General features: G+C 53.3%; 1 protein-coding gene across 19 annotated transcripts in view; it reads left to right on the forward strand.

The window, feature by feature from the left end:
• The window catches only part of DNM1 (dynamin 1), a 45,472-nt gene that overhangs the window by 18,337 nt on the left and 7,858 nt on the right, over positions 1-19,277 (forward strand). For 13 of the 19 annotated variants that reach the window (XR_014247626.1, XR_014247627.1, XR_014247628.1 and 10 more), the window contains exons 8-16: positions 38-173; positions 366-433; positions 1,564-1,702; positions 9,033-9,119; positions 11,620-11,690; positions 11,863-11,914; positions 12,120-12,131; positions 14,858-14,971; positions 18,746-18,855. Coding sequence is in view for 14 of the 19 variants with exons in the window: in XM_082402535.1 (XP_082258661.1) it covers positions 38-173; positions 366-433; positions 1,564-1,702; positions 9,033-9,119; positions 11,620-11,690; positions 11,863-11,914; positions 12,120-12,131; positions 14,858-14,971; positions 18,746-18,855 (789 nt within the window). In the remaining 5 variants the exon portion in view is untranslated. Of the gene's footprint in view, positions 1-37; positions 174-365; positions 434-1,563; positions 1,703-3,358; positions 3,498-9,032; positions 9,120-11,619; positions 11,691-11,862; positions 11,915-12,119; positions 12,132-14,857; positions 14,972-18,745; positions 18,856-19,277 lie in introns of all 19 variants that reach the window. The other 6 variants (XM_082402532.1, XM_082402536.1, XM_082402538.1 and 3 more) reach the window with 3 other exon arrangements.

The raw sequence follows: 19,277 nt of genomic DNA on the forward strand, positions 1-19,277 counted from the left end.
GCTGCTGCCCCCTCAGGTCATGTCACTCTCTCCCCAGGATGGTCCAGCAATTTGCTGTAGACTTTGAGAAGCGCATTGAGGGCTCAGGGGACCAGATCGACACCTATGAATTGTCGGGGGGAGCCCGCATCAACCGGATCTTCCATGAGCGCTTCCCCTTTGAGCTGGTCAAGGTAGGCAGAACCCCCAGGGGCAGGAGGGCTCAGGACTATCCTCCCACCCACCTACCTAAGACTCTCTCATGCGTACGTGTGCTGACCCCACTAGAGGCCCTGGTGCCCAGCTCTGGGAGTGAGGTGGACCCTGTTTGACCTCCCAGGTAGCAGAACAGGCCCTGACCAGCCATCTCTTTGTCTCCTACACAGATGGAGTTTGACGAGAAGGAACTCCGAAGGGAGATCAGCTATGCCATCAAGAATATACATGGCATTAGGCACGTATTGGGCCCGGGGAGGGGAGCTGAACCCTGGAAGGCAGGAGGGGTCTAGTGCAGAGACAGAGGGAGTGATGGAGTGAGCCTCCCTCAGGAAGGACCAAGAGCCCTACCTAGTCCCCAATCTCCTCAACCCCGACTTTCTGGCTCCCAGCTTGGACAGGCTCTGGATAGGGGAGGTGGATGGGAGACCCAGTCCACCCCCCTACCTACAGCCTGCTACCCTCCTTTGCTTGTCCCTGGGAGCGGCCCGGAGGCTAGACCAGTGGGGTAGAGCCCGAGACACAGGTGGCTGGGGAAGCACCCTTCGGGCTTGGGCCCCCTGCCCATCCCCAGGGTAGGACAGCTCCCCCCGGTGCTATCCAGCGCAAAGCTGCCCAAACCACTGGGTGAGGCCTGCGGTGGAGCATCAGGTGTTAGTCTGTGAACCTTTTATGATGGGATGAGGCCTCTCAACCCTCCAGACCCGCCCACAGTCCCATTAGCCCGAAGTTGGCCCCATTCCACCCCACTTTCCTCCTCCTAGCCAACCCCAAGGCCTGTGGAGCCAGGACAAAGACTGGAGAATAGACTGTTCCTTAAAAAGCTTAGCCCTGCTCCAGGGACCCAGCTCTACACTGTCCATTCAACAAGAAAATTTAAAGCACCTGCTATGTGCCAGGCAGTGAACAAGACTAAAATGTCACTGCTTTCATGCAGGTTCAATTCCAAGGTTTGGCATGGAATTTACAGACTGCATTGGCTAAGGCACAAAAAAGAAAAAAAAATCTCTTTCCTAGTCTTAAAATAAAATGCTTTATTCCCAGAAAGGCTCTTAAAGAAAACCCAGTTTGACAGTTTTCAAACCATTTCTAGCCATAGAACATTTTGTATGAGCAGAATCTGAAGACAAAGCAGGACAAATGCAACAGTTATAAGCAGACCTTGTCTTGCCCTAAAGAGCTTCGATTGAAAGGCCTTCATCAGAATCCCTCCTGCCCATTTTACAGATGGGGACACTGAAGTCCAGAGAGGGGTAGTGGGAGGACCCCGAGGGCAGAGCTCAGTGGGGCGGGGCGGGGCCCTGGCCTGGTGCTCCTGGCAGGAGCCGGTCTGTGACACCGTGCCCTTCTTCCGCTCCGGGCGTTCAGAACGGGGCTCTTTACCCCAGACATGGCCTTTGAGACCATTGTGAAAAAGCAGGTGAAGAAGATCCGAGAACCGTGTCTCAAGTGTGTGGACATGGTTATCTCGGAGCTAATCAGCACCGTTAGACAGTGCACCAAGAAGGTAACCAGCTGCCCGGCCAGCCCCTGCCTCTGCCCCGCCCTGCTCTGCTGCCAGGCGCTCCTTCCCCACCTCCCCCAGTGCCTCCTGGTAGCATGTACAGACCTCAGCGGGGTGGGGGAGGCAGGCCACCACAGTCCAGGAGAGGGGGACTCTCTGAGGGGGCCTCACCCAGCCCCGCCCCCCAGACCAGGCGAACCAAGGGATTAGACACTGGAAAGACAGGTATGATGGTGGTAATTTGCCCTGAGAGCCCACCAAGAGCTCCCCCGGCTCAGGGAGAAGAGGGGACCCTGAGCCCCCTCCCTGCTCTCAGAGGTGGGGTCATCTTTGGGGGCTCCAGGGAGGGGTCTTGGGGAAGTCTTGTCCCTGGAGACAGACGAAGTACAGGACCTTCTTGGGTGCTGCCCTAGGGGCCTGGACAGCCAGAGGGATTCAGAGGACCCAGGTCAAGCAGGTACCCTGACTCCCCACTGTCCTTCATCTTCCCCATCTCACGCCATCCTCACTCAGGACCCTCACTCGGGACCCTCACTCGGGACCTTCCCCGTCCCTTCCATCCACATCCAGCCTTCCAGGGACAGAGCCCCCTCTGCTATGTCATTTGAGCCTCACAGAACCACTTGAGGAGGGCACGGCAGGGCAGGGAGGATGGCACCCATTTCACAGCAGGAAAACTGAGGCTCGGGAGATCAAGTGACTTGCCCGAGGTCATATGAGCTAGGAGGTGGCAGAGCTGTTACTTGGAGCCAAGGCTTTGGACTCCAAGTCCAGTGCTCGTTTGATTCCACCCCCAGACTCCCTTCCTTTCCCCTCCCCACTGCTGCCCTGGCCCCTCTCTATCACCATCTCCACTCTTTCTGTCTTTCCTCTTCTCTCTCTCTGTCTTTCCAAACTGAGCTCCTCCAGACTCCTTAGGAGGAGAGGCAAAGGATGCCCCTTGAGGAGAAAGGGAAGGGCAGGAGTAGAGCAGGGAGCTGGAGAAGGGCGATCAGGCAGCTACACAGCAACTCCAGGAGGCATCATCTGCCCCATAGTCTATGGAAATGGAGCCCCCTGGAGTTGTGCAGTGCACAGCCTGGGCAGCAGGCTGAATGCAACAACCTTGGTGGAGAATAGGGAATGGTGCTGGGCTTTGGAGTCGGGATGAAGCGAATACAGGAGGTTCTGGGAAACCTAGAATTGAACAGAATGTGGGTGATTGGGGTCCTGGCCTGGGTCAGCTCCTCAGCAGGACGGCATAGGAAAAGGACAAAGACGGCATAGGAAAAGAGAGAGAGGGCAGGCTCAGTGTAGCTGAAGAGTGGGGGAGAGGAGGGAGGCAAGCCCTGGGGAGAGAATATGAACTCAGTAAGTGCCCTTGGATGGGGCAGGGGCTTGGTCCCTCAGACCCCTCCCATGCCCTCAGAGCCCTGGGGGTTGCTTGGCAGCGCCTGGGAGGTGCCAATCCAGGTGGCGGCAGGAGGGCCAGGTCCCACACTCACATTGTCTTCTCTTCTCTCTCTCTTTCTCTGTGTCGGTGTCTCTCTCTCTCCCTCGTGTCCGTGCCATCCTCCACCCCGGACCCTGGCCCTGCTTGGCTTTCACTCCCCTCCTTCTCCTCGCCCGCCCACCCCCGGCTGCTCCTCCTCCTGTTCCCCTCCTCCTCCCCGGGTGCAGGACAGGCCTCTTCACACCTGATCTCGCTTTTGAAGCCACAGTGAAAAAGCAGGTGCAGAAGCTTAAAGAGCCCAGTATCAAGTGTGTGGATATGGTAGTCAGTGAGCTCACGGCCACCATCAGAAAGTGTAGCGAAAAGGTATGATGGCCGCCCGGGAGGGGCTGGGCCTGGCCACCCCTTCCTCATGGCCAGGGCCTCCCGTGGGCAAGAACCAACTGCTGAGCAAGGCTGGCAGCCTCTCAGCCACCCAGGTGGACCCAGACGCCCAGGCCGGCCCGGGTGATTCCTGGCCCCAGGGTCTCATGCCAGCTTCTAACCCTGGGTCTACTGTACTCATGATTCCTTCAGGCCCCCACCTCTGCCAGAAGACTTTGCTCTAACCCAAGCATCCTCAATGGCCGCTTTGATGGTGATGATGATAAGGAGGTGGCCGCTGTTTATTGAGCACCTCCTGTGTGCCAAGCACTAGGCTAAGTGCCTGCCCTTGTTATCTGACTTAATCCTTTTAACAACCCTAAGCAGTGAGTAGTCTTATCCCCATTTTACAGATGACAAAACTGAGTCTCAGAAAAGGAACAGCAGAGTGGGATTCAGATCTAGGGAGGCTGAGGGAAGAGATCTGGGATCAGGGCCTCCTGGGGCAGGGGAGCTATCCCAGTCCCTCAAAACCAATTTGCCTAAAAGCATATTGGGTTACTCACTTTACTGTAATCCATACATGTTTGACAGGGTCAGCCTCTTTTGAGTCATCCGTGACCTTTTAGATGGCTTTTTCCTATTTGTCTACTTTGGGGCATTTTGGGGACTTTTCGCCAGATCGTCTAAAGCAGTTCTTCCCAGGGGCCTGCATGAGTCCAGCCTCACTTGTATTTGAAAAAACTCCCTACACTGAGAGGTGGGGGAACATCTGCCTTAACTTCATGTTTTAAATAAGTATCGCGGTTTTCGTGGCTCATATGTAATTAGTCCTGTGCGCCCCTTACACAATCCTATCTCACTTTTGCTCACTTCTGTGCCAAACGGGGATAGATTAAGCAAATTAGCATCCACTCAGTGCCTGATCCAGGTGGAATCAAATCTGGGCTGGACTCTCCATTGCATAGTATATATCATGACATCTAAATCACGGTCCCACTGCATCATGAATACTAAGCAACGCAATCTTAACTTTTGCTAAACTAAAAAATACCAAGTTTATTTTAAGCTACCTCAAATCTCTTTACAAAAGAACACAAAATATATCTAAATTTTTTAAAACTTTGGGTTTTCATTGTGAAAGGGATACATTCTCAATTAGAGAAAATTTGGAAAATGCCCAAGAGTGAAAAGGAGGCAACAACACTCCCTTTCCAAGAGCCACACTGAGATTTTTGTACATTTCCTGCAAATACACTCCTTTTTTTAAAAAAGGAAATTATCGGTATTGATTTTGTTCTGATCATACATGATTGTTATCAAAATATTCAAACTGCCCAGAGAAAGCAAAAGTCCCTATAAGCTCACAGCCCTAGAGATAAGGACTAGGGTGTGCTAGCAGTAGACCCTTCCTAACTAATTACAAATATACACCGGTTTTAACCTAAAAGGGATCACACTGACCACACTGATCGGTGAACTCTTCTTTTTTACTGAGCAATGCGGAGCGGAATCCTTGTAGTAGCTACGTAAAGATCATGCCCTTGAACAGCTGAATTGTATTCCACTGTAGAAATATGACATGATTTATATATTCAATATCCTATTGACAGACATTTAGGTTGTTTCCACCTTTTTTTTGTTTTTCTTTTGCAAACAGTGCTGCAGTGAATAGCCTTATAAATATATTTGTAGTACTTATCCTGTCATTTCTTTAGAGCAAATTTCTAGTATAGAATTGCCTAGTCAATGGATGTGAGCATTCACAGTTTTGGTAACTTCTGCAAGATTTGCTCGCTAAAGAGTTTTCACCAATTTATTCCTCCAAACTGTTTTTTTCTGTACATAGGTTTATTTACTTTGTTAGGTATTTACACTGTGAATATATTAGTATCCTGCTTTTTCTCTTAATAACATACATTTTGGTGGGTGTTATTACATAGTCGATGTGAACATTTTTTTAAATAAATTTTATTTATTTATTTATTTATTTAATTTTTGGCTGCGTTGGGTCTTCGTTGCTGTGCGCAGGCTTTCTCTAGTTGCGGCGAGCAGAGGCTACTCTTCGTTGCGGTGCGCGGGCTTCTCATTGCAGTGGCTTCTCTTGTTGCGGAGCACGGGCTCTAGGCATGCGGGCTTCAGTAGTTGCAGTACGTGGGCTCAGTAGTTGTGGCTCACCGGCTCTAGAGCGCAGGCTCAGTAGTTGTGGCGCATGGGCTTAGTTGCTCCGCGGCATGTGGGATCTTCCAGGACGAGGGCTCAAACCTGTGTCCCCTGCATTGGCAGGTGGATTCTTAACCACTGCCCCACCACGGAAGTCCCTATGTGAACATTTTTAATGATTGCGTAATATTCTATTGAATAGATTTATCATAGTTTACTTAACCATTTTCCTATTGGTGAACACTGAAACAGTCTCTAGTTTTTCAATATTATAAATACCCTGGCAATGAACATCTTTGTGTATAAAGAATTTTATTTTTCTTTCTCTAGGATTATTTCCTTAGGATAGATTCCTAGAAGACTGATTACTAGATATGAACATTTAAAAACTGTGGAATACTTTGCTGAATTGCCTTCCAAAAAAGCACTAATTAGGGTAAATGGTAATATTTTGGAAACAACCCAGATGTCCATCAAGAGGGGATTGACTATGGTATCACACAGACAATGAAAGACTATAGTTGTTAAAAGGGCAAGGGATATTTATTTCCATTCACGTGTCCTTCCACAATGTACCATGGGGGGAAAAGCAGGTTTCAGAGATGAACGTGTAGAATTTGGGGGGGGAAATTAATATATATAAATGATAAATATATAAAATATATAATATAATATAATAATCTACATAAGTGATACAATTCCAAAGGCATAGTTACTAACCATTATTTTAAGAAGGCAAAGAACACAGGAATTTTTTCATTTCTACTTCACAAACTTTAGTCATATTCAGATTTCTTACAGTGAGTCGGTAAATTTTTGTAAGGAGAAAAATTGATCAACAAAAACTTGAGAAAGGAAAGCTTATAAATTATTTCTAAAAAAAATTGCCTTTTAATTGATTTAATGCATAGTAGTTTTTTGTTTACATAGCAAAATTCACCCATCTTCCTCTTTTTCTTTCCCTCCCCAAATCTTCTAAATTTAGCAAGCCACTCCTGCTGATTATTCCTAGCCCTGCTGGGATTAGAGTTTCATCTCTGGATGAAATCTGGAGTTTAATGTCCAGCACAGGGTGTGTGGTCAGTCCTCTCAACAACCCTAAGAGGGAAGGTGCCATTATTACCTCATTTCACACATGGAGAAACTGAGGCTCAGAGGGGTCCAAGCACTTTTCCAAGGAAAGTCAGCAGGGTAGGGGGCTCGCTTTGAACCCAGAGCCATGGTGGCTCCAGGGCCTGCATTCCTGACCACTAAACAGTGGGCTCCAGGCTGACTGCCCCACTTAGCCAAGACCTGAGAGAGAAAAGTTCCATTTTAAAAACTGGCTGAAAGTTCTGGAAATGCGCAGAGGCAGCCAGAATGGAAAAAGATGCTCAAAGGGAACAGAACTTCCCAAAGGGGCTGAGGCTGCCCTGTCATTTGTGACACATGGAAAACTTGACAAATGTAATATCCAGGCCGTTAGTGGGAGAACTGGTCACGCTCTTTGGCAAATTGCTCCCTCCTCCTCCCTCCTTGCCCCTCCCACAATGCCACCCAGGGAGGGAGCACTTGGGACCATCTCAGAGGAGGCTTTTCTGGTGGCTGTGACTCGGTCCCAAATCCGCCCCAACTCGGGGACTGTGAGGAGTGATGACCCATCCCTGAGCCTCTCGGGGCAGCAGGGTCCACTGGGACCCTCCAGCCAGTGCTGTTTCTAAGCCCCGGCTCTCAGGCTGCCTCTCTCCCAGGTGCCCTGAGCTTGGCCACATGAGCCACACCCTTGGCAGAGCCATGGAACAGTCGGGGGGGAGTGGGGAGGATGTGGCATCTCTCAAGTCTGCCTCTCCTGGGCTGGCATCCAGGGCGCTGCTTTCTCCCCCACCCTCCTGCCTCTCCTGATGCCCCCCACCCCACCCCCACCCCATCCCCTTGGCCTCCATCTTGCCCTCAGAATCACTACCTGTGACCCAGGCACGCTAACCTCCAGCTCTCTTCCCAAATAGGGGGATCCACCTGCGGGGCCTGACCCAGGATGGGAGGAGGGACAAGGTGTGGGTCTAGCTTTGCCCAGCCTGGGCCCCTCCATGGCAGAGGAGGAGGTCCCCTTGGGTAGACTCCCACCATCAGCAGCTCAGCGAGTCCCTCTCTCCAAGGAGCTGCCGGTTCATGAGCCAGAGGGCAGAGGAGCCCATGTCTGCTCACCCTGGCAAGGAGGGCAAAGACTTCCATCCTTCATTCATTCCCTCATTCTTTCAACATGCCCTCTTTGGGCACTGGCAGTGTGCCCAGCCCTGGGCCCTACCTTCAGGGCAATTACAGTCCAGTTTGGGGAGGGAAGGGGGGTGGAGAGGGATGGGGCACATGGAGGTGGTCACAGTAGGCTTTCTGGAAGACACGCTATTCAACAGAGTCCTGAAGGAGGAGTCAACCCGGGTTTTGCCCAGAGCCTGGCTGAGCTGAAGGCAGAGCTCACAGGCGGGGGGAGGGTTTGGAGCAACTTCCCCTTTGGCCTCAGTTGATAAAAACTGAGGGGGGGGGGTGGGTGGGTAGAAGGGTGCTGCTGAGCTTCTACCCCCAAAGGAGTGGGGTAGAGACAGGCTGGCCGGCCAGCTCTGAGCCAGGCAGATGTGTCGGGGTAGTGGTGCCAGGACAGGGCATGCAGAGGGAGGCAAAGCCGGGTGGACGCTACCAAGAGGGCCCCCGCAGGGTACTGCTCATGCCGCTGGCACTCCCGCTCCGCATGCCCACCCCACCCCCCAACGCCCTCGCATGCCTGTGCCTCCTGCATGTCCTTTGTGTGACTGCTGGTTTTCCCCTGCTCCCCTCCCCCAGCTCTGACAAGGAGCATTGCCTGTCCCCAGCCTGACTCAGGAGGCCACCTGGCACCTCGGGCCCTGCCCTCCCCAGATTCTCCCTGGATCGTAATCTGCAGGCTGTTACCTGCCTGTTTCCCCACCTGACTGTGCCTCCAAGCCTTTGAGGAGGCAAGGGGTAGCCCTGAGGATCAGTGAAAGTTTGGGGCGCTAACAGCGCCCCAAACAAAGGCCTCAATCGAATAGGTCTGTTTCCAATATGGCTGCCACCAAGATGGCAGCCGAGGAGCAGGCCGATTCCCAAGGCATTTGTGCTCATGGGAACTGCCAGGCCCATGAAGTTGCCCAGGTAGGCTAGTGAAGAGGGCCCGGGACTGGGAAGACCCTTGACTTGCCATTTGGAACCCACAGTTGGGGGAAAGGGGTGGCTGTGGCTTGGTGCCATCAGCTTCTTGGGCCCCCAGGTGTGGGGCATTCTGCGTGTCCCTCCCACCCCACGCCCCTGGATTCTGGTGGGGTTTGGGTGCCCCCTACCCATGCCCCCAGTGTACGTGGCTCTCTCCCCTCCCCCCCTCCCCAGCTCCAGCAGTACCCCCGGCTGCGGGAGGAGATGGAGCGCATCGTGACCACCCACATCCGGGAGCGTGAGGGTCGCACCAAGGAGCAGGTGAGCCCACGCACCGCCCCCTCTTCCCTCACCTTTCACTCCTGTCCTTGGGCTCACCTCCTTCTTCCCACTTTGTCTTTTCTGTCTCAGTCTCTCTTATACTTCCTCTCCTTGTATTAACTTTCTGCTTCTCTCTTGCTCTTTTTTGTTGTGAGAAAATATATACATTACATAAATTTTACTGTTTTAACCACTTTAAATTGTGCAGTTCGGTGGTATTATGTACATTCAAATTACTGTGCAACCATCACCACCATCCATCTTCAGAACTTTTCATCTTCCTAAAATGAAACTCTGTCCCCCTTAAACAGTGACTCCTAGGGACTTCCCTGGCGGTCCAGTGGTTAAGACTCCACGATCCCAGTGCAGGGGGTGCGGGTTCAATCCCTGGTTGGGGAACGAAGATCCCACATGTCACACAGTGCGGCCAAAAACAAACAAACAAAAATGACTCCCATTCCCCCTTCCTCCCAGCCCCTGGCAACCACCATTCTCCTTTCTGTTTCTATGAAGTTGATGACTCTAGGTACCTCATATAAGTGGAAGCATGCAACATTTGTCCTTCTGTTTCTGGCTAACTTCACTTAGCATAATGTTTGCAAGCTTCATGCATGTTGTAGCACGTGTCAGAATATCTTTCCTTTTTAAGGCTGAATAATATTCCATTGTATGAATAGACCACATTTTGTTTATCTGTTTGTTTCCACTTTTTGGCTATTGTGAATAATGCTGCTATGAACACAGGTGCACAAATATCTCTTTGAGAGCTTGCTTTTAAATCTTTAGGGTATATTTCCAGAAATGGAATTGCTGGATCATATGGTAATTCTATGTTTAATTTTTTGAGGACCTGCCATACAGTTTTCTAGAGAAGCTGCTCCATTTTACAATCCCACCATCTGCTTCTCAACTATCTATACTCTGGTCATCTCACTTTGGGCCTCTCTCTCTCTCTTTGCTGTTTCTCTGGGTCACCATACACCCCTCATAGGCGCCCTCCCTTCCTTTTATGTAGTCATTTATCAAATATTCATTCATTCATTCATTCATTCATTCAATAAGAAGCATATTCCCTGAATGCTCCTCTGAGCTGGGAGGAGCAGAGGTGAGCAGGTTCCCTCATGGCTCTCACAAAGCTCACAGGCGAGTCCTTTTTCCTTGGCCATCTCCCTGTCATCTTCTGTCTATACCCACCTCTGACTCCCAATTCCCAGCTTCCATCCTCATACACCCCTTCTCCACAATGGTGCTGTCCCTAATCACTCACATTTTTGTTGCCCATGTTGTGTTTCTAAATCCTCACTGGTCTCTTTTTAATGACAAAATGATAAATACTCAATAAAATATTCAATCAGTATAGAAGTCATTAAATTACGAGTAAGTGTTCCTCCATTCACTCTTCCCCGCCCCCAGTCTCCCATAAAAGAACCATTATTAAAAGTTTGGTGTGTCTCCTTCCAGACATTTTCCCTAGACACATACAGATTCCAGATTTCCTCTTACTCTTAAAGAATCACAATCCTGTGGTGTGTCTTGCCTTTTTTTCTCTGAAGATAATTGTAGCTAACATCTGTTGAGCACCTATTACAGGTCAGACCCATGACCTTCCTCCTCTCACTGTGTCTTCACCACTCCTGTGAGGCTGAAACCCTTCATTTGTGGAATTTGAAGCTCGGTGAGGACAAACTCACAGGAAGCAGCAGGGCCTGGGTCTGAACCCGGCACTGAGCGTCAGGAATGTCACCCCCATCACAATTTGGTTACAAATCCCATCACTCTTAATTATTTGCAAAGGGGATTTTCCCATGCCAGAATCTAGAAGTTATCCTCATTCTTCTGAACAGCTGTAGAGTGCCTTTTAGTTTCGAGGATACCATAATCTATTTCACCTTCTGATAGCCGTTGGCTTGTTCCCAGTTTTTCTCTGCTACAAACCACACCAGACTGAACACCCTGGCACATGTATCTTTGCTCACTCAAGGAGCTTATCTGTGAGATATAGTTCTAGACGTGAATATATGCATTTTAATGTTGTCAGATAATGCCAAACTGCCCTCCAAGAAGGTGATACTAATTTACAGTTCCGCCAATGGTATGTGAGAGAATCTGTCTTCCCACAGTTGTGCCCACACTGGTCATTATCAATATTTATTATTAATTTGCTAGGTTAAAAAGGGGTCTCATTTTAACTCACATTTCTTTATTAATGAGAGGGAGCATTTTTTACATATCCTTATTGGTTGTATGCATTTCTTCTATGGGTTACCCATTCATGTTCTTTGACTATTTTGATTTGTGTTTCTTGTCTTCCACTTATTGATTTATAGGAACTCTTTGTTTATTATGGATACTATTATGGATACATTTATTTATTGTGGATTATAGATTGATTTATTATGGACTCTATACATGCTGCAAGTATGCTTCTCCCAGCTTTTCATGCATTTTAAAACTCTGTGGTATCTTTTCCACTTTACTGCTGACCTGTGTATCCTTGAAGGTCATGCTCCTCATCGATATTGAACTGGCTTACATGAATACCAACCATGAGGACTTCATAGGCTTTGCCAAGTGAGTGCTCCCTGGTCAGAGAAGGTGACACCTCGTGTGACTGTGTGTGTATGTGTGTGTAGGACCCAGGCCTGTTGGGTTAAGCCTCTGGGTCTGGTGCCCACTGAGCAGTAGCAATGAAGCCGGGCCTCTTGAGAGAAGTTTCTGGGACTCTTCTTTCTCTCCTCATTAGTGCTCAGCAGAGGAGCAACCAGATGAACAAGAAGAAGGCTTCAGGGAACCAGGTGAGTGAACTCCAGTGCCCCAGCCGGAGGGATGGAGGGTGCCGGATGGACGCCAAGCTCTGAGATCCCCCTCCCCCGAGGGGAAGGGTCCCACAGGGGCCAGAGAGCCTGTCAGATGCCAGCCACAAGCCTCCCACTCTGCATCAGTAACCCTCTCTCCTCTCTCCCGGTGCTTCTCGTGGTTGCTATGGTTACCTCTTTGCAGGATGAGATTCTGGTGAGTACCAGGACTGGGGCTCTTGGTTTGTGTAGTGAGGGGGAGGAGGGGACCCATTTGTAGTGGGGATGTGCAGGGGTCAAGAGGGCACCCTTTGGCTTGAGCTGCTTGCACACACCAGCACATGGGTGTCCACATATGCACTCAGGCCAGAGGCAGGGTCTAGCCACACACAGAGTCCCACCAATCTGTCCATCATTGCGCATGAACTAAGCATCTACTTCAGCCAGAGATAGACCATGTGGGCTGGGGTGGGTGAAAATGCCTGGCAGGGGCCTGGCACTGAGTAGGAGCTCTTTAAATATCTGTTGGATGGATAGATGGATGGATTGATGGATGGATGGATGAGAGAGAATGTTGGGTTTTTTTTTGTTTTTGTTTTGTTTTTAATTTATTTATTTATTTATTTATTTATTTATTTATTTATTTTTGGCTGTGTTGGGTCTTCGTTTCTGTGTGAGGGCTTTCTCCAGTTGCGGAGAGCAGGGGCCACTCTTCATCGCGGTGCGCGGGCCTCTCACTGTCGCGGCCTCTCCCGTTGCGGAGCACAGGCTCCAGATGCGCAGGCTCAGTAGTTGTGGCTCACGGGCTTAGCTGCTCCGCGGCATGTGGGATCTTCCCAGACCAGGGCACGAACCCGTGTCTCCTGCATTGGCAGGCAGATTCTTAACCACTGTGCCACCAGGGAAGCCTGAGAGAATGGTTTTAAGCTGACATCTCTACCAGAGAGTTGAGTAAAGAGATGAATGAAATGTCAAGAGACCAGTGCCTCCTTACCTATTCTGTCCTTCAGATCTCTGCTGAAACATCACTTCTCAGCCCTGGTTGTACCACCAGCCATAGAGTTTGAGCTCTTCCAGAGGCTGTAGTTTCTTTGTGATAATCTAGGTGTTTGTGTGATTACTGGCATCATATCATTTCCCTCTTGAACCCCATAAGGGGAAGGGCTGGGTCTGTCTTGTTCACCAGTAAATCCTCAGCCCCCAGTGCAGTGCCTGGCACACAGTAGGTGCTAAATAGAATGAAGGAGCTAATGAATGCAATATCCCAGGGCAATTCGGTTCATCAAACACTCACTGGTGCCTGTACTGTGCTGGCCCCTGGACAGGAGTCAGACTCTGGCCCTGCCCCTTGGAAGCCTGGGCTTGTAGTCAAGCCCCAGGCATGGTGGGAGTGGGGGGAACAGGAGACCCCTGGTGCTGGGGCTCTGGAAGGGGGTTTTGGGTGAGCAGGGAGGAGGGCAGAGCTGGGGGTGGCCGAGGGAGGACAAAGGCTGCGAGTCAGGGCAGGAGCAGGGTGGAAAGGTCTGTTGGTCAGATTGGGGAGATGGAGGGCCAGGGTGTGGCATTCAGACTCAATTCCAAAGACAGTGACAAGATGCTGAGGGGATCCTCTCCAGACCGGGAGAGTGGGAGAGTGGTCATGAGGCACTTGGCTACCACATCCCTGTTAATGACTAAGGCAGCTACTAGCTGTGATCCGCTGTGTGACTTGGGTTCTCCGCAAGGTTCTCGGGGAAGCCAGAGAGGTTTAAGGAGGGCTGGGAGTGGGGGCGGGGGGGTGGCTTTGAGGGCCTTAGAAGCAGGCTTGACCCCAGAGGGCTTTCCTGCCAGCCCCAGGCTGCTCAGTCTTCTCCGGATGCTCAGGGGAGAAGCCAGGGAGGCCAGGGCTGGGGGAGGGAGCAGAAGTAGCTCCCTTGTCCCCTCATCTGTTCCGCCACCAGGGTCTGGTCAGTGGTCCTGCCCTTGGAGCAGAATCCACAGGCCCTAATCTGCGTCAGTGGCTCAGGACAGTCCCAGGGACAGCTGCTTCCTGCTGTGAAAAGAGACCTTTGCCTGCTACTCTGGGCTTCTCCGAGGAAGAGGAGTCTGGGCAATTTGTGCTCAGCCCCTCCCCACCCCCCCGCGTCCGTGCTCTACCACCGCACCCCTGTCTGGGGCTTGAAGGCAAAGACTCTTAGAACCCTACTATCATAGCATTCATGTATTCATGCCACAAATATTTATTGATCACTTACTGTTTGCCTAGCACTCTGCCAAGTGCTGGGATACACCAGCGAGGGAGACAGTTCACAATTTAGCAAGACAGACTGACATCAACAGATAATCACACACATACACACACACACACAAATTCAAAATTCCAGTCATCGTCATAGAAGAAAGCTTAAGGGAGTGATGAACGATTACAATAGGGGTCCTGGCTTATATGGGGGGCCGGGGAGAGCCTGCCTGAGAATGTGACTTCTGAGCTCATACCCAGAGGATGAGTAGGATTTGCCAGGCAAACAGGAGGAAGTGCTTTCTAGGCAGAGTCAACAGAAGCATGTGCAAAGTCCCTGAGGTCAGAAAAAGTCTTTGAATAAACTGACTGTTAACCTGAAAAGATACTCAGAGTTATCTTGCCCAATCAGCCACCTAAACTCTGCTTGCACACTTTTTAGCAGTGGGGAGCTTGTCCCCTACCAAGGCCACCAGTCCCCTACTCAGATGGCTCTGTCAGAAGGCTCTTTATCCTGAGCTGACCTCTGCCTTCCTCTGTCTTCCCCTCTGTTCACTTGTGGTTCAAACCAGGGCAGGTCTGGCCCCCACCCTCTCTGACCAGCCAGGCCTTGAAGAGCTGGGGGAGGGGTGAGCTTTTGAGGGTCTCTCTTTGCCTACCCCATCTTCCATGGGGAATCCTGGCCTCTGTCCACTGACTTCCTGCCCCCCCCCCCAACCCTCCAGGTCATCCGGAAGGGCTGGCTGACCATCAACAACATCGGTATCATGAAGGGGGGCTCCAAGGAGTATTGGTTTGTGCTGACCGCCGAGAATCTGTCCTGGTACAAGGATGACGAGGTAAGTAAAGGGCCACTGGTCGTCAAGGGGTTTGGCTGGTGGCCAGAGGCAGGCTGAGACCCTACCACAGGCTTGGAGTGGACTGAACCACCCAAAAGGGGTATTTAAGAATCCCATCAAAGACCTCGGGGTGGAGGGGGGAGGTCAGGACCAGAGGCAGGCAATCCTGGGGGCTTATCCAGGCTGGCTGGCAGGATGGGGAGCTCGGGGCTGAGCGCCCTGGGGTGGGCAGGGGTGCTGGGCGTCCCTCCCTGACCCCACCAGCCCCGCAGCCTTCCTGTTTTCTTGCTCCAGGGCGTGCCTCCTACTCCGTGGCCTCCACAGGCCCATGACACACACGAGTCCAGCTGCCAGACACGCTGTTAACCCCTGCACCCCAGCCCCCCAGCCCCCAGCAGGCCGAGGGGGATGCCCAGGGTGCCTCCAGCTAGAGGGGCGAGGAGCGATGGGACCCCACGGAGGCACCACCCCAAGCCCCTCCCTGCCCACTGGGCACAGAGAAGCCCAGCCACCCCCCTTCCCTACCGCTGGTCTCCTTTAAGAACAAGTCTCTTTGGCTTCCACATCTGGATTCCAGAGGTGACCAGAGAGAGCAGGGAGGGCTGGGGGGGAGGGGGCTTGTGGTAATGAACTCCAGCTGGCCAAAGAGTCGGGGGGAGGGACCCCCTTCTTCCTGAGGGGTCTGTTGAAGGCGAAGGTGCTCTCCATGGGGGAGCAGAGCCTGGGGCGGTGGCCTCTGATTTCGCTCTCCAAGCCCCCCTCCTTGATCCCTGCCCCCTCCAAGTCTCCCCAAGCAGGGCCCCCCTCCTCACTTTGGGCGGGGCCCTCTGTCGTCACCGGCGGGGGCGCCAAGCCATCTGGACCTCATTACCCCAACCCTGGCCTCTCCCAGAGCATGGGGCCCCTCGAAGGGGTGGAGTGTGGGGCGGTGCGGGGCACGGGTGTGGGGACCGCTTCCTGCTCTACCGCCCGGGCAGCCTCCCTAGACGTGCCCATGCCCCACCACTCCTTGGGCTCCTGTGTTGAGGTTCCTTGCACAGGGCCAGGGGACAGTGTGACCTGGGGCTGGGGGCCAGCGACGGGCTACACTGGCGGGGAGGAGGGAGTATATCTGAGCGGGGCCCCCATCCTTGTATGTGTGTGTGTGTGTCGGGGGGCTGGTCTCTGTGGAACTTCGTGTGTACATTTGAGTTGAGTCGTGTGTGACCCGGCGTTGAGTGTATGTGTGGGTGGGGGAGGGCTGGGCAGTGAGTGCTGGGAGGTGAGGGTGTATGTGAGGCTTGTGGACGTGGGGTGTGGGAGTTTGACAGGAGAGTGTCTGGGGTATTAGCGTCGGGGCGTGTTCGGTGTATGAGGGTTTGCATGTGTGTTTGGGGGCAGACCATGTGTGCCTGAGGCGTGTGTGCCCGTGCCCGGTGTGTAAGCGTCTGTGTGTATGTGTGGCGACTGGGCTTGAGGAGGGAGGGCGTGCGTGTGGCACGTCTGAGGATGTGCATTGTATGTATTGGGGATGTAAGGATGGGGGAGGGCTGGTGTTCCATTGTGAGTGGGTGTGTGCGTCTGTGCACGCATGTGTGTGCATGCACTTGTGTGTGCTTGGGACACGGATGTGTGATTTAAAATTCGAGTGTGGGAATGTATGTTTCCGAGTTGTAGGTGTGTTCGTGCCGAGGTAAGGTTGCGTGTGTGTGTTGGGTTGTGAGTGGATCTTTTTGCCCTAAAACAGCTGGGGACACGGAGGTGGTCCGGGCTGGGCGGAGGGTGATCTGTCCCCCTTCTCCACCCAGCCACCAGCCGTCTGGTCTTTGGGACTTGGGTGATCCTCTGGGCAGACAGGCGGCCACCCACATCCCCAGCCCTCACTGACCCCCCATCTTCTCACTCTTCCTCCGCCACCCATCAGCAGCCCCACCCAGTCCCACAGCATGGTGGCGCCCCCACCCCTGTTGCCTCCTCCCAGCCCACCCAGTGCCCCCCAAGCCCCCTGCCCCGGCTCCAGGCTCCGGTTCTGGGATGGCGCGCGGGGGTCGGTCCAGCTCTCCAGCGGCGGTGCCGAGGGTCTAACCCAGCCCAGCCTAACCAATGTGCAGACTACTGTACAATTTGGGAGTCCTGAACAGATAGTCTAAACACTGGGTAGACGGAGTGGAGGTGTCCTCTGATCCTTCCAGGCTGCAATGTCTGTCCGTCGGGTGAGAGCTTCGGCCCCACGTCCTGGAGATGCAAGGTCCCCAGCCCAGCCCAGCCAGCCCGGGGTCCCCTCTCTGCTCTGACTCCCCTTCTGCCTCCTTTGACGTGGCAGGGGTGAGCGGGAGCTCTGGCTGGGGAGGAGGGGCCTGGGGACGGGCCGGCCTGCGGGAAGGAGGCTGCTCCTACCTAGTGTCCAACCCCAGAGCAGAGCGCAGGGCGGGTGGCGGTGGGGCCTCCCTCGAATGCTTCCAGATGTTCCCTGGCCGCGTGTGCAACTTCCTCCTCTCCTCCCCCAGCCGCCCTCTGGGGCTCCCGGCCACCCGCCTGGCATAAAGAGGGCTTTATGTGGCTGGACGGGCCAGGGGGGTGCGGGGGGCAGAGGGAGGTGGGCAGGATGACGCCAGGACGGGGAGCGGGGTCCTCCGAAACCCAGCCCCCGACCCGAGATCCGAGGCGAGGCTCATGCCCAAGCCCCGAGTCCTCCAAACCCACACAGTCACCCCCCACTGCGTCCCCGGGCGTGGGCCCTGTGGTGTTGGGTTGGCTAGTGGGGTACAGGCAGCAGAAACCCCTCCCCTCCTCCCAGAGCCCCATCCTGGGGTACCTCCTCCGAAGATCCCTGAGCTCCTCCCCTCTGTCTGTAGGACAGAGAAGCCTACCGTCACGTGTCAGCCCCCACCAGACGTACACACATGTGCACACAGGCCTGGCACCCACATGCCATCCACAGATAAGCATAACTCCTCCCAGACGATACAGATAAACCAAACAGATTCAGCCCATTACGAAAACCATATGCACGTAAGTATGTGCACCCACAGCGCATGTCCCGCAGGTACATTCATGCAGACACATGGACATTTACAGTTGCCACACCTACGAAACTGTGCACACGTACAAACATGCTCACACGCACACACGGCCGGGCTGGCACCTCCTCAGGCAACCTCGTGCACACACAGGGACACACGGGCACACGCACAGTGGTGAGAGGACACGTGCTCAGACGTGCACATGTTTGCACAGGCATACAACCACACACGTTGCACACACAGACTCACCATCTCCAGGCTTGTGCTGTGTGCCTGATTGCTAACACATGGGCAGCTGTGGGGAGTGGGCTGAGCCAGCCCTTTGAAGCTGCCAGGCCTGGTGGCCGCCCCCCTTCCCCGTCTCTCCAGTCAGGAAATGAAGTCAGAGGCTTATCCAAAGCAGGCCCCATCGGCCAGGCTGGGGGCAAGAGAGGCCGAGTGCGGGGTCCCTGGCTGGGGATGGCCTGGCTTGCGTCCAGGGCTTGCTTGGGGCGGGATGTGGGAGCCAAGCTCAGCCTCGCCACCCCAGGCTCTTGAGCTCTGGCATGGATGCGGAGGTGGTGGGAAGGGCTTGAACGCCGTGGGGAGCCGAGGTGCCCAGCAGACCCAGGGCTCCGTGGCCAGGCTTTCATCAGACAGCACCCGTGCAGTGCAAGGGGGCTGGTGGTCTACAGTCCCAGGTCCCCCCGCCCTGCAACATGGAGCATCCTTAGGGAGTGAGGCATAGCAGAGACAGCACCAACCTCACCCATCACTCCTCCCTCTCCCCCAGGAGAAAGAGAAGAAATACATGCTGTCCGTGGACAACCTGAAGCTGCGGGACGTGGAGAAGGGCTTCATGTCCAGCAAGCACATCTTTGCCCTCTTCAACACGGAGCAGAGGTGCCTGCCTGCCCCCACGGGGCCCTGGGGAGTAAAGACGGGCCCACAGATCCAGAAGAGAGAGAGATCTGCCCCAGCAAGTCATTCATTTGACAAATATTTGTTGAGTTTCTAATCTGTGCTAGACTCATGTCAAGATCTCGTTCCTGGCCTCCCTCCTGCCACCCCTTCCTTTCTCCTTCCTGCCTTTCCTCCCTCCCTCTCCGTCTCTCTCTCCCTCCCTCCCTCCCCATCTCTCTCTCCCTCCCTCCCTCCCTCCTTCCTCCCTTCCTGTCCTTCTGCAATCACTTGGTTAGTACCTGCCCTGCATAAGATACTGGCAGTACTAGGCCTCTCCCCTCCCAACCCAGGGCTGACTCTAGTGGACTTTCTCCTACTCAGAGATGAGGGTTCAATACAGCTGCCAAGAGGGGAAAGCCTGG

Source organism: Balaenoptera borealis, assembly GCF_965194805.1.
Source record: "Balaenoptera borealis genome assembly, chromosome: 8".
Taxonomy (NCBI): Eukaryota; Metazoa; Chordata; class Mammalia; order Artiodactyla; family Balaenopteridae; genus Balaenoptera; species Balaenoptera borealis.